Source organism: Notechis scutatus, chromosome 5 (genome assembly GCF_049901735.1).
Source record: "Notechis scutatus isolate UNSWTSFEM ecotype Mainland chromosome 5, rNotScu1.2, whole genome shotgun sequence".
Taxonomy (NCBI): Eukaryota; Metazoa; Chordata; class Lepidosauria; order Squamata; family Elapidae; genus Notechis; species Notechis scutatus.
The window spans coordinates 2,756,082-2,772,149 of NC_142013.1; the positions used below are offsets into that span (position 1 = coordinate 2,756,082).

The 16,068-nt window shown below is 47.2% G+C and overlaps 1 protein-coding gene across 1 annotated transcript in view; it reads right to left on the minus strand.

Annotated features, from left to right (window-relative positions):
* The window catches only part of ARHGEF17 (Rho guanine nucleotide exchange factor 17), a 151,674-nt gene that overhangs the window by 31,690 nt on the left and 103,916 nt on the right, over nucleotides 1-16,068 (minus strand). Inside the window, exons 5-10 of the mRNA XM_087967516.1 lie at nucleotides 15,011-15,127; nucleotides 13,731-13,823; nucleotides 5,673-5,849; nucleotides 4,620-4,670; nucleotides 2,613-2,722; nucleotides 476-561 (exon numbers count right to left, since the gene is read on the minus strand). Coding sequence (XP_087823642.1) covers nucleotides 476-561; nucleotides 2,613-2,722; nucleotides 4,620-4,670; nucleotides 5,673-5,849; nucleotides 13,731-13,823; nucleotides 15,011-15,127 — 634 coding nt within the window. The remainder of the gene's footprint in view (nucleotides 1-475; nucleotides 562-2,612; nucleotides 2,723-4,619; nucleotides 4,671-5,672; nucleotides 5,850-13,730; nucleotides 13,824-15,010; nucleotides 15,128-16,068) is intronic.

Consider the following 16,068-nt stretch of genomic DNA (forward strand, 5'->3'; position numbering starts at 1 on the left):
GGAGGAGGAGGAGGAGGAGGAGGAGGAGGAGGAGGAGAGGAGGAGGAGGAGGAGAAGGAGGAGTGGATGGTCTCTGCAGTGGGTGGTTTTCTTGAAGACATTTCATGACCCAACTAGGGAACATCATCAGTGCTGGAGGGGAGTGGGGTTTGCGCGGAGGAGGAAGAGGAGGAGGACTGTGGGGTCCTTGTTGTTCTCTGAGCTTGGTGGTTCTCTTCCAGACATTTCATGAACCAACCAGGTAGCCTCATCAGTGCAGACTGTTACTTAGTTGGATAATGAAATAGCTGCTAGTCCTCATCATGTCAGTTCTGCAGGCGACATTCACCAATCCTAGTCTGGATTTTTTTACCCCCCTGCAAGCTGCCCAAACTTGATTTGAGAGGCGTCTCAGCTTCTGGCTGCAAACTGTTTCTTAAGAACTGCCACCTTTACGCAAGGAGTTTCTATCACCATGAGAGCCGCCACCACAAACCTTTCACGATCTCTACGTCCTCCAGAGGCATTTTCCAAAGCAGTTTGTACTTGCTGGCTGTGTCGATCACGCTGGCGGCGGTGTAGCTGCAAAGAGAACCCCGGAAAGGAAAACGGAGACTTGGATGACCCAAAGGGGCGTGGCACAAAGGCAAAACAGTCAGATAATCAGTGGGAGTCCCTTTATTAGCTCCAACTTTGCCCCCCGATGTCCTGGTTACCTTCTGGGCTGGAGAAAAACTCTCCCAGGAACAGCCTTGGGCTGCAGGGAATCAAGTCCAAAACAAGGTGAACACAAACAGTAACAGTCCAAAACAAGCCAAACTGAAGTAATTAGTTTGGTAGGGCAGGAAAAAGGAATTTCAAACTTGAGAGCACGGCAAAATTCACATAGTTGGGAAGACACCAGGAACACGGATAAGCCACGACAATTTGCCTTTTTTATACACTGTGTTCCCAGCGGCAGCTAATGAAGGGGATCAGGGCCCTTTCCTCCCCCGTAAGCCACACAACCCACATTGCTCCCTTCTCCGTTCCTCCCTGCGTGCCCTAGGATGAAGAGGGGATGGGCCTGGGTTTTCCTCCGAATTCCCTCTCCCTTGTTCTACCTCTCCCCTGCTCTGCCCAGCCGGACTCTGCCCTTCCCCAGTTTCCTCCACAGCCAACGGAGCCACACTCCCACTCCCTGTCAGCTATCCGGCTTCCTCCTCGGATTCCGACTCCGACAGGGGCATGACATAGACTGCCGTCTCATAGCTGACTATCGTTACAGGTATGAGTTTCCTGTAAAAACTCTCACACGGGTCAACCTTGTCTTATAACCATTTGTTTAGTGACCGTTCCAATTTACAATGGCATTGAAAAAAAGCGATTTATGACCATTCTAAATGGTGCTCCCCCCCAAGAGGCAACTGGACTTTCTGGTTTTTCTTTGAAGATGTTTTTGCTTCTCATCCAAGAAGCTTCTTCAACTCTGACTTGGACGGTGGGGAACGGAAGGATTAATATTCCTGGTCATTTGCATTCTTTTTAGGAAGCTGTTGAGGTACCTTGGAGGTTTAATTCTGTCCTCAGGTTCACCGGAGAGGTGGCAAATCAGTGTGGAGCCTTCTCGGAACCGCCGAAAGGAGTGTGTTGTGGAGCTGTGCTTTCTGGAGGATGTTTCAGCAGCTCCAAGCAGGCTCCACACCCATTTACACAACTCAGGTGACCCTGAGAGGACACAGGTGAACCTCTAAGTGGCCTCAGTGACCCTCTCAAAGGATGCAAATGACCAGCTGTCTGCAAGGAGTATCCATCCTTCCATTCCTCACCATCCAGGTCAGAGCTCAAACCATGCTGGCTGGAGAATTCTGGGAGTTGAAGTCCATCCAGTGCTTAGAATGCAGTATTTGCAGGCTAATTCTGCCAATCAGTTTGATTCTCACCAGCTCAAGGTTGGTTGACAAGGCCTTCCGAGGTCAGTAAAATGAAGACCCCATATTGTTGTGTGTGTGTGTGTGTGTGTGTGTGTGACAGGCTGACTCTGTCAACCACTTAGAGAGGGCTGTAAAATAGTTTGAAGCGGTATATAACTCTACGGGCTATTGCCTCTGGAGCAATATACCGTTTCCCCAAAAATATGACCTACCCTAAAAGTAAGCCCTACCTTGATTTTTACACGTGCACCCAATATAAGCCCTACCCCCCAAAATAAGCCCTAATTAAGATCCCGCCCACTCCAGAGTGGACAGGTAAAAATTAAGCTAGGGTGGCTATGGGATGGTGGAGCTGCCCTACTACTTCCCTTTGGGCAGGTGTAACCAGGCCTCACATACCACGACACCTGCCTCGCCGGCCCATTTCTTCTGCAGCCGGCAAGGCTGGTCAGGCTTTCCTGAAGGCCTCTGGAGCTGAGAACAAAGCTCAGGATCGATCCAGAGGTCTGTTTTATCGGCCGCAGAGGCCTTCAAGAAAGTCTTGCTGGCCGCAGAAGAAGAAGGAGTTCCGGAAGGAGGCCAGGAACGACGCGCGCAAGTGAGGTTAGTCAATGGATGACTTCCCCTGAAAATAAGACCCGGTGCCTTTTTTTGCTGGCCAGGGTCTTATTTTGGGGGAAAACACGGTAAGTCTAAGAGTTGTTATTCTTGTGTACTTACAGACTCATGGAACTCCGTCGCAGAGACCCCGACTTGCGCTTCAGCGTGGTGCAAACGAGCAAGTCGGTGAAGAGGAACAGCGACCGATCCTTCTTCCCACCGACCGGCTTCTGCAAAGGAGATCCAGGAAGGGTCACAATTGTTAGGGATAACATTGTTTACCCTAACTGGTTTGGGTAAAAAAATAATAAATAAGTTATCATGGTTTGTTGGTTAAAGTGTGTGTAACTTTAACTACAAGAATGTAATTAAGGGTGTGGTTGTAAAAGCACCATAAAAGAAGCAAGTCAATTGCAGCTCTCTCTCTCTCTGGCTTAATGATCCCTAATTACTGGATGGATTGATGACTGCGTTTTTCCTTACTTAGGAGTGTTGATTTCTCAACAGAGAGAAGAGATAATACGGACTGATTTATTGTAAGTGAACTGACATTGGCTATTCAACACGGATTTTGCAAATTGAGTATCCCCGACTGGACTGACTGAAATGATACATGACTAATGGACCGTTTATTTTGACTATGCTATAATTCCTAATGGAATAAACTATATTTTTGATAGCACAAGCATATCTGTTTTTTACTGCATGTTAACTAAAATACAAACTTATCTCACACATTTACCTGTCTGCCTATCTGACTACGCTACACATTCTGTTTAGTTTGTTTTCCTTAACACTCGTTGGGGAATTCAGGCTTAACAACAATCACGGAAACCACACGGGGGGGGGGGGGAGGCTTTTGTGACACGCAAAGGGAGCCAGCTTTGGGACCCCACAGATCCCTTGGATCTGGCTGAAGGAAAACGCACCGTTCTACACAGAGTGGGGTTTCTTTAACTGAAGCATCTTTGCTAAATAATTTTAAAGGCACAGCTGTATAGAGTTACTCCTTGACTTACAACCATTCGTTTAGGGACCGTTTGTGGAGTGATAATGGAAAAAAAATGTGACTTAGGACCGTTTTTCACACTTACGACCACTGCAGCATCCCCGTGGTCACGTATAAAAATGTGGACATTTGGCCTCCATTTATGGTGGTTGCAAAACATCCCTCTGGTCACATGATCAAAATTCAGACGCTTGGCAACTGGCTTGTACTTAGGACGGACGCAGCATAACCCAGAGTCATTTGATCTCCTTTGGCGACCTTCTAACCAGCAATGGGGGAAGCCAGATTCACTTAACAACCATGTTACTCACTTAAGGCCAGCGGAGTTTCACTTAACAACTGTAGCAAGAAGGGTAAAAAAAAATGGGGCAAAACTCATTTTTAACAATTGTCTCGCTTAGTAGCTGAAATTTCAGACTTAATTGTGCTTGTAAGTCAAGGATTAGTTCTATTCCCTGGCACCAGATCACACTCCTTATTTTGTTTTATTTATTAAACTTTCTAAAAAAATAAAATAAAATGGAACCTGGCTGGGAGTTGCCAAACTCACACTTCTTTGGCACACAATGGGGGGAAACAGAGTTGGAAGAGGAGCTTGTAGGTCATCTAGTCCAACCCCCTGCCCAAGTGGGAGACCCTACACCATTTCTGACAGGTGGCAGTCCAGTCTCTTCTTGAAAGCCTCCAGGGATGAAGCTCCCACAACGTCCGAAGGCAACTTCTGTTCCATGGGGTTGTTTACCCTCACTGTCCTTATTCCTCCTTATTTCCAGGTTGAATTTTTCCTTGATCAGTTTCCATCCATTGTTCCTTGTCTGGCCTTCGGGTGCTTTAGAAAATAGCTTGACCCCCTTCTCCTCTCTGGGGCAGCCCCTCAAATATTGGAAGGCTGCTCTCCTGTCTCCCCTGGTCCTTCTCTTCCCTAGACTAGCCAGGCCCAGTTCCTGCAACCGTTCTTCATATGCCTTAGTCTCCAGTCCCCTAAAATCATCCTAGTTGCTCTTCTCTGCACTCTTTCTAGAGTCTCAACATCTTAATGAGATGCTCCCAGCTCATGTCAAAGACCCCACCAAGGGAAACAACTCGAGGTATGGATGCTTTGAAGGAGGAGGACCTACCATTTCCACCACCATCTCCTGCCGTAAGAACCTCCGAAGTGGAGCTTGAAGCTGTAGAGGTGAGAGACAATACGATCAGTTGCACTTCTAAAACCTTCACCAGCAATAATAATAATAATAATAATAATAATAATAATAATAATAATAATAATAATAATAATAATAATAATAATAATAATAATAATAATAATAATAATAATAATAATAATAATAATAGTAAAGTCTAATAAAGGAGACGTTTCTTTACCCAGCCAGGCAACATCATCACTGCTAGAAGGAAGTGGGCTTTGCTTTCTGTTTATAAACAAGTAGCTTGCTTGCGGAGAGCAAACCCGTCTCTCTCCTAGCACTGATGGTGTTACCTAGTTGGGTAATGAAATGTCTGCAAGGAAACAACCGAGTTTAGAGGCCACCAAGGACCCCACAGTTCTCCTGCTTCTCCTTCACCTATTCTCCTTCTACTCCCCTCTGCAAATCCCTTCTAGGAATGATGATGTTACCTAGTTGGGTAATGAAATGTCTGCAGGAAAATGATCAAGCTCAGAAAATACCAAGGATCCTACAGTCCTCCTCCTCCTCCTCGTCCTCCATTCCACAACCCTCTTCCCTCCTAGCACTGATGATGTTACCTAGTTGGGTAATGAAACATCTGCAAGAAAACACTGAGTTCAGAGCACCAAGGACCCCACAGTTCTCCTCCTCCTCTTCCTCTTATTGCCTTCTAGCACTGATGATGTTACCTAGTTGGGTCATGAAACGCCTGCAAGGAAACAACCCAGCTCAGAGAGCACCAAAGACCCCACAATTTTCCTCCTCCTCCTCCTCTCACTGTCCTCCATTCCACAACCCTCTTCCCTCCTAGCACTGATGATGTTACCTAGTTGGGTCATGAAACGTCTGCAAGGAAACCATCGAGTCCAGAGAGCACCAAGGACCCCCATATTTCCTTTTTTTCAGATCCACCAAGATGGACGCTTGGTGCAGCTAACCGTAAATTAGCCGTGACTAATTAGTGGAGAGGACTCCACCCGATCTGAGAAGTAGAGAACTTACGTCTTCCATGCCTTCAATGTGGGATTCGATCTCCTGCACTATCCGTGCGTTCCGCTCCAGTTCCTCTGCACTCCTCATCCCTTTGTTGATCTTCTCGGCTACCTGCTTGATGCTCTTCTGGGCTTCTATCAAAAAAGGGTAATCCGGATGCTCCTCTGAAGTATGTTTGAGAAGGTCCTGATGGGGGAAGAGAGTAAGGTGACAACCAGATGGTCCTGCCCCTGTCGGAGTCTGAATCCGAACAGCCAACACAGGGAGCGGGAGTGGTGGCTCCGTTGGCTGTGGAGGGAACTGGAGAAGGTCAATGTCCGGCTGGGCAGAGCAGGGGGGAGGTAGAACAAGGGAGAGGGAGTTCAGAGGAAGACCCAGGCCCACCCCCTCTTCATCCTAGGGCACGCAGGGAGGAACGGAGAAGGGAGCAACGTGGGTTGCCTGGCTTACGGGGGAGGAAAGGGCCCTGATTCCCTTCATTAGGACACCTGAGAATGAGAGTTTAAAAGAGATGCAAGCTGTGTGCGGCAGCTGCTGGAAGCAAACCTGAGTTTGTCTTGTGCTGACTTTGCTTATCTGCGTTCCTGGCATCCTCCCAACAGTGTTGAGTTTTTGCTGTGCCTTCACATCTGGAATTCTTGCTCCTGCCCTGCCGGACTAATGACCTCATCTTGCCTTGATTGGACTTATAGTTGCAGTTTTTGTTGACCACGTTTTGGACTTGATTCCCTGCAGCCCAAGGCTGTTCCTGGGAGAGTTTTTATCCAGCCCAGAAGGTAACCAGGACAGTGGGGGCAAAGTTGAAGCTAATAAAGGGACTCTTATTGATTATCTGACTGTGTTGCCTTTGTGCCACACCCCCTTGGGTCATCACACAGATGGGGAAGCAATCAGAATCAGAATAAGAGCTAGAAGGAACCATGGAGGTCTTCTAGTCCAGCCCCCCCGCTCAAACAGAAGACCCTATATACCATTTCAAACAAATCTTGTCCAATCTCTTCTTGAAAACCTCCAGTCTTTGGAGCAGCCACCACTTCCGGTGGCAAGTAGTTCCACTGGTTAACTGTCCTCACTGTAACATATTCACAACAGCTGCAGTGACTCACTTAACAAAATTTCAGTTGCTAAGTGAGACATTTGTTAATCCAATTTTGCTCCGTTTTTTACAAACATTCTTATCACAATTGCCAAGCGAATCGCTGCAGTTGTTCAGTTAGTAACACGGTTTCTAAGTGAATCTGGCTTCCTCATTGACTTCGCTCATCAGAAGTTTGCAAAAATTTGCTTGTCAGAAGGTTGCAAAAAAAAAATTGACATTTAGTGGGAAACAAATCCCAGGAAATTTATTGTTGTTAGCTGTCCAGAGTTGTGGATACAAAATGAGTGGCTATATAAATGGAATGGAATGGAATGGAATGGAATTGGATGGATGGATGGATGGATGAATGAATGAATGAATGAATCATTCATTCATTCATTCATTCATTCATTCATTCATTCATTCATTATCTTATCATCTTATCACAGCAGCCAAAATTTGGCTGGATCAGAGAAAGCACCAAAAAAAAAAAAAAAAAACCAACCACCACGAAACCAAAATTCACACAAATATTTCCACCTGCTAGGCAAATAGCTTCGACCTGAATAGCCATCACACACCACCTTGGAGGTCATCTAGTCCAACCCCCTTCTCAGGCAGGAGACCCTATACCATTCCAGATAAATGCCTATCCAATTTCTTATTAAAATCCTACCGTGATGGAGAACCCACGGATTTCTTGGTGGCAAGGAGTTCCTCTAGTTCAGGGGTTCCAACCTTGGCCACTTTAAGATTTGTGGACTTAACTCCCCAGATTCTCAGCCAGCAAAGCTGGCTGAGGAATTCTGGGAGTTGAAGTCCACAAGTCTTAAAGTGGCCAAGGTTGGACACCCCTGCTCTAGTTAATTGTTCTTCGCTATTAGGAAGTTTCTCCTTAGTTCCAGGTTGCTTTTCTCCTTGATTGGTTGTCCATCTGTTGCTTCTTGTCCTGCCTTCAGGGGCTTTGGAGAAGAGGTTGACCCCCCCACCCTGTCTGTGGAAACCCCTTAGATACTGGAAGATGCTACCATGCTGGTCCTTCTTTTCATTAAACTAGACGTACCCAATTCCTGCACCATTCAACCCAAGTCATCGGGCCAAAGCCAGAGGGGCCTCTGGTTCTTGGCTACTTAACGGTGCCAGCTGCCTCTGGAAGCCCAAAAGGACCAGGCAGAGAAGATCCCCCTCTGCCCAATATAACCCCATCCCCAACTCCTGGGTGGATTTAGCCCATCCATTTGCCTGCGTAATTGGTCCAGCTTGCAAAGCCCTGCCAGCTGGATGAATGGAAATGCCAGCTCTGCCAACCACCATCCATCTTCCTAGGGCTGGAAGCAGAAGGGTGATTCTGGGTGGGCTCATATTTTTTTCCTTTCTCTTCTTCCATCTTCGTTTATTTATAAGAGCCAGGAAGGCCAGGATTGTGAAGCCCATCAGTTTGTGTGTGTGTGTGTGTGTGTGTGTCAAAGCCACACACCCTCCCAATGCCCCCTACTGTAAACCGAGGTTTTGCCAACAACGCCTCTGCCTTTCGTCACACGGGGACACAGTCTTGCCTCTCTGCCTGCATTGTCTTCCTCCGCAAGCTGTTTTCTCTCTCGCTGAACATTTCACTTGACTTCCCAGTTCCTTTTTTCTTTTTTTTGTGCCAAGAATATCTGAGTTTTTGCAGCTACCCACTTTTTTGGGGGTTGGGGTGGGGGGAAAATGTTGCTTCAAGCCTTAGGAATTTGGCGAATGTTGACATTTTCTGGAGAGGCTTAAAAAAAAAGGCTCCCAGAGAATTATTTTCCAATAAAAATAAAAATAAAATGTGGAAGCATTAAATTGTCCTCGTAAAACAGGCCAAGGTCATCCAGCCCTAACATCCTGTTTCTAATCACGGAGTGGGAAGGGACCTTGGAGGTCTACTAGTCCAACCCCCCCGGCTCAAACAAGAGATCCCACAACCATTTCAACAGGGCTAAGTCAGATCCTTCTGCAAATTCCTCCTCCTCCTCCTCCTCCTCCTCCACCATCATCATCTTCATCATCTTTTTATGCCAACTTCACAAAGGCATACATATACACATCTAGGCATCAGGCTGGAACCAGGAGACGGGGAGTTCTAGTTCCACTTTCGCCATGGAAGCCAGCTGGGTGACTTTGGGCCAGTCACCAGGAGATGGTGAGTTGTAGTCCTGCCTTAGATATGAAGTCACTAGGAGACTGGGAGTTCTAGTCCCGCCTTAGGCATGAAAGCCAGCTGGGTGACTTTGGGCCAATCACCAGGAGACTGGGAGTTCTAGTCCCGCCTTAGGCATGAAAGCCAGCTGGGGGACTTTGGGCCAATCACCAGGAGACTGGGAGTTCTTGTCCTGCCTTAGATATGAAGCCAGCTGGGGGACTTTGGGCCAATCACAAGGAGACTGGGAGTTCTAGTCCTGCCTTAGATATGAAGCCAGCTGGGGGACTTTGGGCCAATCACCAGGAGACGGTGAGTTCTAGTCCCGCCTTAGGCATGAAAGCCAGCTGGGGGACTTTGGGCCAATCACCAGGAGACTGGGAGTTCTAGTCCCGCCTTAGATATGAAGCCAGCTGGGGGACTTTGGGCCAATCACCAGGAGACGGTGAGTTCTAGTCCTGCCTTAGGCATGAAAGCCAACTGGGGGACTTTGGGCCAATCACCAGGAGACTGGGAGTTCTAGTCCCGCCTTAGATATGAAGCCAGCTGGGGGACTTTGGGCCAATCACAAGGAGACTGGGAGTTCTAGTCCTGCCTTAGATATGAAGCCAGCTGGGGGACTTTGGGCCAATCACCAGGAGACGGTGAGTTCTAGTCCTGCCTTAGGCATGAAAGCCAGCTGGGGGACTTTGGGCCAATCACCAGGAGACTGGGAGTTCTAGTCCCGCCTTAGATATGAAAGCCAGCTGGGGGACTTTGGGCCAATCACCAGGAGACTGGGAGTTCTAGTCCCGCCTTAGGCATGAAAGCCAGCTGGGGGACTTTGGGCCAATCACCAGGAGACTGGGAGTTCTTGTCCTGCCTTAGATATGAAGCCAGCTGGGGACTTTGGGCCAATCACAAGGAGACTGGGAGTTCTAGTCCTGCCTTAGATATGAAGCCAGCTGGGGGACTTTGGGCCAATCACCAGGAGACGGTGAGTTCTAGTCCTGCCTTAGGCATGAAAGCCAGCTGGGGACTTTGGGCCAATCACAAGGAGACGGTGAGTTCTAGTCCCGCCTTAGGCATGAAAGCCAGCTGGGGACTTTGGGCCAATCACCAGGAGACTGGGAGTTCTAGTCCCGCCTTAGATATGAAGCCAGCTGGGGGACTTTGGGCCAATCACCAGGAGACGGTGAGTTCTAGTCCTGCCTTAGGCATGAAAGCCAACTGGGGGACTTTGGGCCAATCACCAGGAGACTGGGAGTTCTAGTCCCGCCTTAGATATGAAGCCAGCTGGGGACTTTGGGCCAATCACAAGGAGACTGGGAGTTCTAGTCCTGCCTTAGATATGAAGCCAGCTGGGGGACTTTGGGCCAATCACCAGGAGACGGTGAGTTCTAGTCCTGCCTTAGGCATGAAAGCCAGCTGGGGGACTTTGGGCCAATCACAAGGAGACGGTGAGTTCTAGTCCCGCCTTAGGCATGAAAGCCAGCTGGGGGACTTTGGGCCAATCACCAGGAGACGGTGAGTTCTAGTCCCGCCTTAGATATGAAGCCAGCTGGGGGACTTTGGGCCAATCACCAGGAGACGGTGAGTTCTAGTCCCGCCTTAGGCATGAAAGCCAGCTGGGGGACTTTGGGCCAATCACCAGGAGACTGGGAGTTCTAGTCCCGCCTTAGATATGAAAGCCAGCTGGGGGACTTTGGGCCAATCACAAGGAGACGGTGAGTTCTAGTCCCGCCTTAGGCATGAAAGCCAGCTGGGGGACTTTGGGCCAATCACCAGGAGACTGGGAGTTCTAGTCCCGCCTTAGATATGAAGCCAGCTGGGGGACTTTGGGCCAATCACAAGGAGACTGGGAGTTCTAGTCCTGCCTTAGATATGAAGCCAGCTGGGGGACTTTGGGCCAATCACCAGGAGACGGTGAGTTCTAGTCCTGCCTTAGGCATGAAAGCCAGCTGGGGGACTTTGGGCCAATCACAAGGAGACGGTGAGTTCTAGTCCCGCCTTAGGCATGAAAGCCAGCTGGGGGACTTTGGGCCAATCACCAGGAGACTGGGAGTTCTAGTCCCGCCTTAGATATGAAGCCAGCTGGGGGACTTTGGGCCAATCACAAGGAGACTGGGAGTTCTTGTCCTGCCTTAGATATGAAGCCAGCTGGGGACTTTGGGCGAATCACAAGGAGACTGGGAGTTCTAGTCCCGCCTTAAATATGAAGCCAGCTGGGGACTTTGGGCCAATCACCAGGAGACTGGGAGTTCTAGTCCTGCCTTAGGCATGAAAGCCAGCTGGGGGACTTTGGGCCAATCACCAGGAGACTGGGAGTTCTAGTCCTGCCTTAGGCATGAAAGCCAGCTGGGGGACTTTGGGCCAATCACAAGGAGACGGTGAGTTCTAGTCCCGCCTTAGGCATGAAAGCCAGCTGGGGACTTTGGGCCAATCACCAGGAGACTGGGAGTTCTAGTCCCGCCTTAGATATGAAGCCAGCTGGGGGACTTTGGGCCAATCACAAGGAGACTGGGAGTTCTTGTCCTGCCTTAGATATGAAGCCAGCTGGGGGACTTTGGGCGAATCACAAGGAGACTGGGAGTTCTAGTCCCGCCTTAAATATGAAGCCAGCTGGGGGACTTTGGGCCAATCACCAGGAGACTGGGAGTTCTAGTCCTGCCTTAGGCATGAAAGCCAGCTGGGGGACTTTGGGCCAATCACCAGGAGACTGGGAGTTCTAGTCCTGCCTTAGGCATGAAAGCCAGCTGGGGGACTTTGGGCCAATCACAAGGAGACGGTGAGTTCTAGTCCCGCCTTAGGCATGAAAGCCAGCTGGGGACTTTGGGCCAATCACCAGGAGACTGGGAGTTCTAGTCCCGCCTTAGATATGAAGCCAGCTGGGGGACTTTGGGCCAATCACAAGGAGACTGGGAGTTCTTGTCCTGCCTTAGATATGAAGCCAGCTGGGGACTTTGGGCCAATCACAAGGAGACTGGGAGTTCTAGTCCCGCCTTAAATATGAAGCCAGCTGGGGGACTTTGGGCCAATCACCAGGAGACTGGGAGTTCTAGTCCCGCCTTAGGCATGAAAGCCAGCTGGGGGACTTTGGGCCAATCACCAGGAGACTGGGAGTTCTAGTCCTGCCTTAGCCCGCAAAACTGGCTGTGTGTCTTGTTTCAGTGCTGCTATAACTCCAAACAACCATTCAAAGTATTGAAAAAAAGCAACATGACTGGTTTTCACACTCACGACTGTTGGGGCATCCCCAGGGTCACATGATCAAAATTCGGATGCTTGGCAACTGGCATGTACTTACGACTGTTGCAATGTCGGTCATGGGATTCCCCCTCCTGACAAGCAAAGTCAATGGGGAAGACAGATTCACTTAACGTCTGTATAATTCACCTAACGAGTGCAGTGATTCGCTTAACAGGCATGGCAAAAAAAAAGGGTCATAAAATGGATTGTGACTCGCTTAGCGGCTGCCCTGCTTAGCGATGGAAATGTTGCGCTCCATCGGGGTCCTATCCTACCCTGTATTTCACGTCTCCCTGGGATGACAGATAGGTACGGTTTCCTTCAAATGTCTAGTTTTTAAAAAACATATTATTTCTTTTTCTCCTGAAGGATGAAAGTCTCAGCCTTCCAAAATGAGTAATCGGCCTTTCTCTAAACAGTTCCGAACTGGGGCTTTGAAGAGGCATGTAAAATATTCAAGGAATTCAGCCAGGAAGGGGAAATCTTGACCATTCAAGTTTGCACACCATCGGAAAAATAAAAATAAAATCGGAGCAAACCGAAGAAGCAACTCCACAGAAAACCCAGAGGGGAGAAAATTTCCCATGGAAAATATCCAGGGCACAACTGACTTCTTCTAGTCCTCTCTGTGTTTACGCAAAGAAATCTCCCCTGGGGAAATTTTCGGGAGTGAGGGAGGAAAAAAAAAAGAAAGGAAGAAAAACGGATTTTCTTTTCCAGCATCCAATACCGTTTCCCTGAAAATACGACCTACTCTGAAAATAAGACCTAGCTTGGTATTTTTTACAATATAAGCCCTACCCTTAAATAAGCCCTAATTAAGATCCAGCGTGGATGGGTAAAAATTAAGCTAGGGTGAGAAGAAGTAGTTCCTGAAGGCCCCTGTCAGCGAAAAGGAGGTCAAGGGGGCGACGTGCGCAAGTAGATTAGTCCAGTGGAGGACATCCCCCCAAAATAAGATCTGGTGCCTTTTTTGGTGGGAAAAAAATAAAATAAAATAAGACCAGGACTTATTTTCGGGGAAACACGGTAATTGTCACGGTTTGAAAAATACAGAGAAGTAAAACAGACAGAAGAAAGGAAACCCAAAACTAAGAAAATGAAAATAAGGCTAATATTAGGAGCTTAAAAAATAACATCAGGGCTAGTCCTCGATTTACAATCATCCATTGAGTGACGGTTCCAAGTTACAACGGCATTGAAAACAGGACTATTTTTTCCACACTTACGACCCGTTGCAGCATCCCTGCAGTCACAGGACCGAAATTCAGAGGCTTGGCGACCGACTCACATTTACGGATGGTCATAAGAGTTCCCGGGATTACGCGATCCCCTTTTGCCACCTTAGCAAAGTCACTTCCCAACTTAACACCCGTCGGGATTCGCTTAACAATGGTGGCAAGACAAGTCGTAAAATGGGGGCGAAGTTCCCTTAACAACTGTTTCACTTAGCAAAGCGAATTTCGGGGCTTGATTGTGATTGTAGACTACCTGGGTAGACTCCTGTATGAAGTCAGGTTAAAAACGCCGTTGTTCCTGATCTCTTTGGTCGTGGTTTCCTTTGAGCCAAATCAACCACCGTGCTTCAAATACTCACTTTGACCAGAAGTTCGTAGCGTGGAATTCGTTGCACTGGTTTGATCATGAGATCGGACAGGGCCTGTTTCTCTTTGTTTTCCCTCATGCTTTGCTACAGGGAGCAACGAAGAATTAAAAAAAAAAAGAGAGAGACTTAAATATCTCCCAACTAAAAGGTGACTTGTTTGGTCTAGTAGTTAAGGCACCAGGCTAGAAACCAAGAGACAGAGAATTCTAATACAGCCTTAGACATATGAAATCTGGGTGACTTTGGGCCAATCACCAGGAGACGGTGAGTTCTAGTCCTGCCTTAGGCATGAGAGCTGACTGGTGACTTTGGGCCAATCACCAGGAGACGGTGAGTTCTAGTCCTGCCTTAGGCATGAGAGCTGACTGGTGACTTTGGGCCAATCACCAGGAGACGGTGAGTTCTAGTCCCGCCTTAGGCATGAAATCTGGGTGACTTTGGGCCAATCACCAGGAGACGGTGAGTTCTAGTCCCGCCTTAGGCATGAAAGCCAGTTGGGTGACTTTTATGATGATGACGTTATCTAGTTTGGTAATGAAATGTCTGCGAGAAATAACCAAGCTGAGGGTTGCACCAAGGATCCCTCAGTCAATATGGCCAAGGTTAAGGGATTGTGGGATATGTAGATCCCAGGACATTTGATTGGGCAAGGCGGTAACATGCATCAAACTAACGAGCCTCGTTAATGACTACAATCCAAGAAGATGCAAACAGCCATAAAGTCCTTTTAAAAAACAGACATAAGAAGTAGAGAAAGAAAGAAAGAAAGAAAGAAAGAAAGAAAGAAAGAAAGAAAGAAAGAAAGAAAGAAAGAAAGAAAGAAGAAAGAAAGAAAGAAAGAAAGAAAGAAAGAAAGAAAGGAAAGAGAGAGGAGAAAGAAAGAGAGGGAGGGAAGGAGGGAAGGAAGGGAAAAAGAGAAGATGGAAAAAGAAGGAAAGAAAGAAAAGAAAGGGAGGGAGGAAAGAAAGAGAAAGGAAGGAGGGAAGAAGGAAGGGAAAAAGAGAAAAAGGAAGAAAGAAAGAAAGAAAGAAAGAAAGAAAGAAAGAAAGAAAGAAAGAAAGAAAGAAAGAAAGAAAGAAAGAAAGAAAGAAAGAGAAATGAAGGAGGAAGTGAGGGAAAGAAGGAAGGAAGAAAAGAAGGGAAAAAGAAAGAAAGAAAGTACAAAACAGAGAGAAGCACAGGGCAGAACTAATTATCTGGAAGTTCATCATTTCTTAGAAGGCTTCTGTCCAACAAGAAGTGAAAGCAGGACAGTCAGAAGGACTTCTTACCGCCAGAAATTTCATAAACGCTGGCCGGGCTTCTTTGGCGATCCTTATGGCATCTTTGGCGTTTAGGAAGTTATCGATGTAGGCAGAATAAATATTCACCAAGATGTCTTTGGAAAACTATATGTATATAAGAGAGAGAGAGAGAGAGAGAGAATTAACAAATGTGGAAACGGGGATATTTGATCCAAAAAAGGATCAGAGTTAACAACTGGGGTGATTTGGGGAGAGGTAAGAAGCCGTGGTAAACTTCCTGCAAGTTAAATAGAAATAATCGATTGTTAGCGGAGGGTTTTGAAATTTTAATTTTGCTGTTGTTCTACCTTGTCAACTATTTTCCCATTAATACTATAGTAGATAGATGACACGCCAATCACTTCAAAATAGATTCAAGAAGAAGAAGAATTCTTTATTGGCCAAGAGTGATTGGACACACAAGGAATTTGTCTTAATGCAAATGCTCTTTGTATACATAAAAGATACATTCATCAAGAGTTAAGAATCATCAGGTGCAACACTTAATAAGCGTCATAGGGTGCAATAAGCCATCAAATCATACTAGGAAATAGTCAATATAAATCATTAGGATACAAACAACAAAGTTACAGTCATACAGTCACAAGTGGGATGGGTGATAAGGAGTGATGAGAAGATTAATAGTAATAGTAGTGCAGACTTTGTAATAGTTGGACAGTATTGAGGGAATTATTTGTTTAGCAGAGTGATGGTATTGGGGGGAAAAACTGTCCTTGTGTCTAGTTGTTCTGGTGTGCAGGGCTCTATAGCGTTGTTTTGAGGGTGGGAGTTGAAACAGTTTATGTCCAGGGATGTGAGGGGTTTGTAGATATTTTCACAGCCCTCTTTTGGACTCGTGCAGTATATACAGGTTCTCCATGGAAGGCAGGTTGGCAGCCATTTTTTTTTTTGCAATCCTAATTAGGGGTGGGAAACTAACATTGTTGCAATATATTTGTCAGTATTCACCTAGGACTGTGATGGTGAACCTGTGCCAGTACGCGAGCCATTTGTGCCAGTACGCGAGCTGCAGGCAAACTGACCTC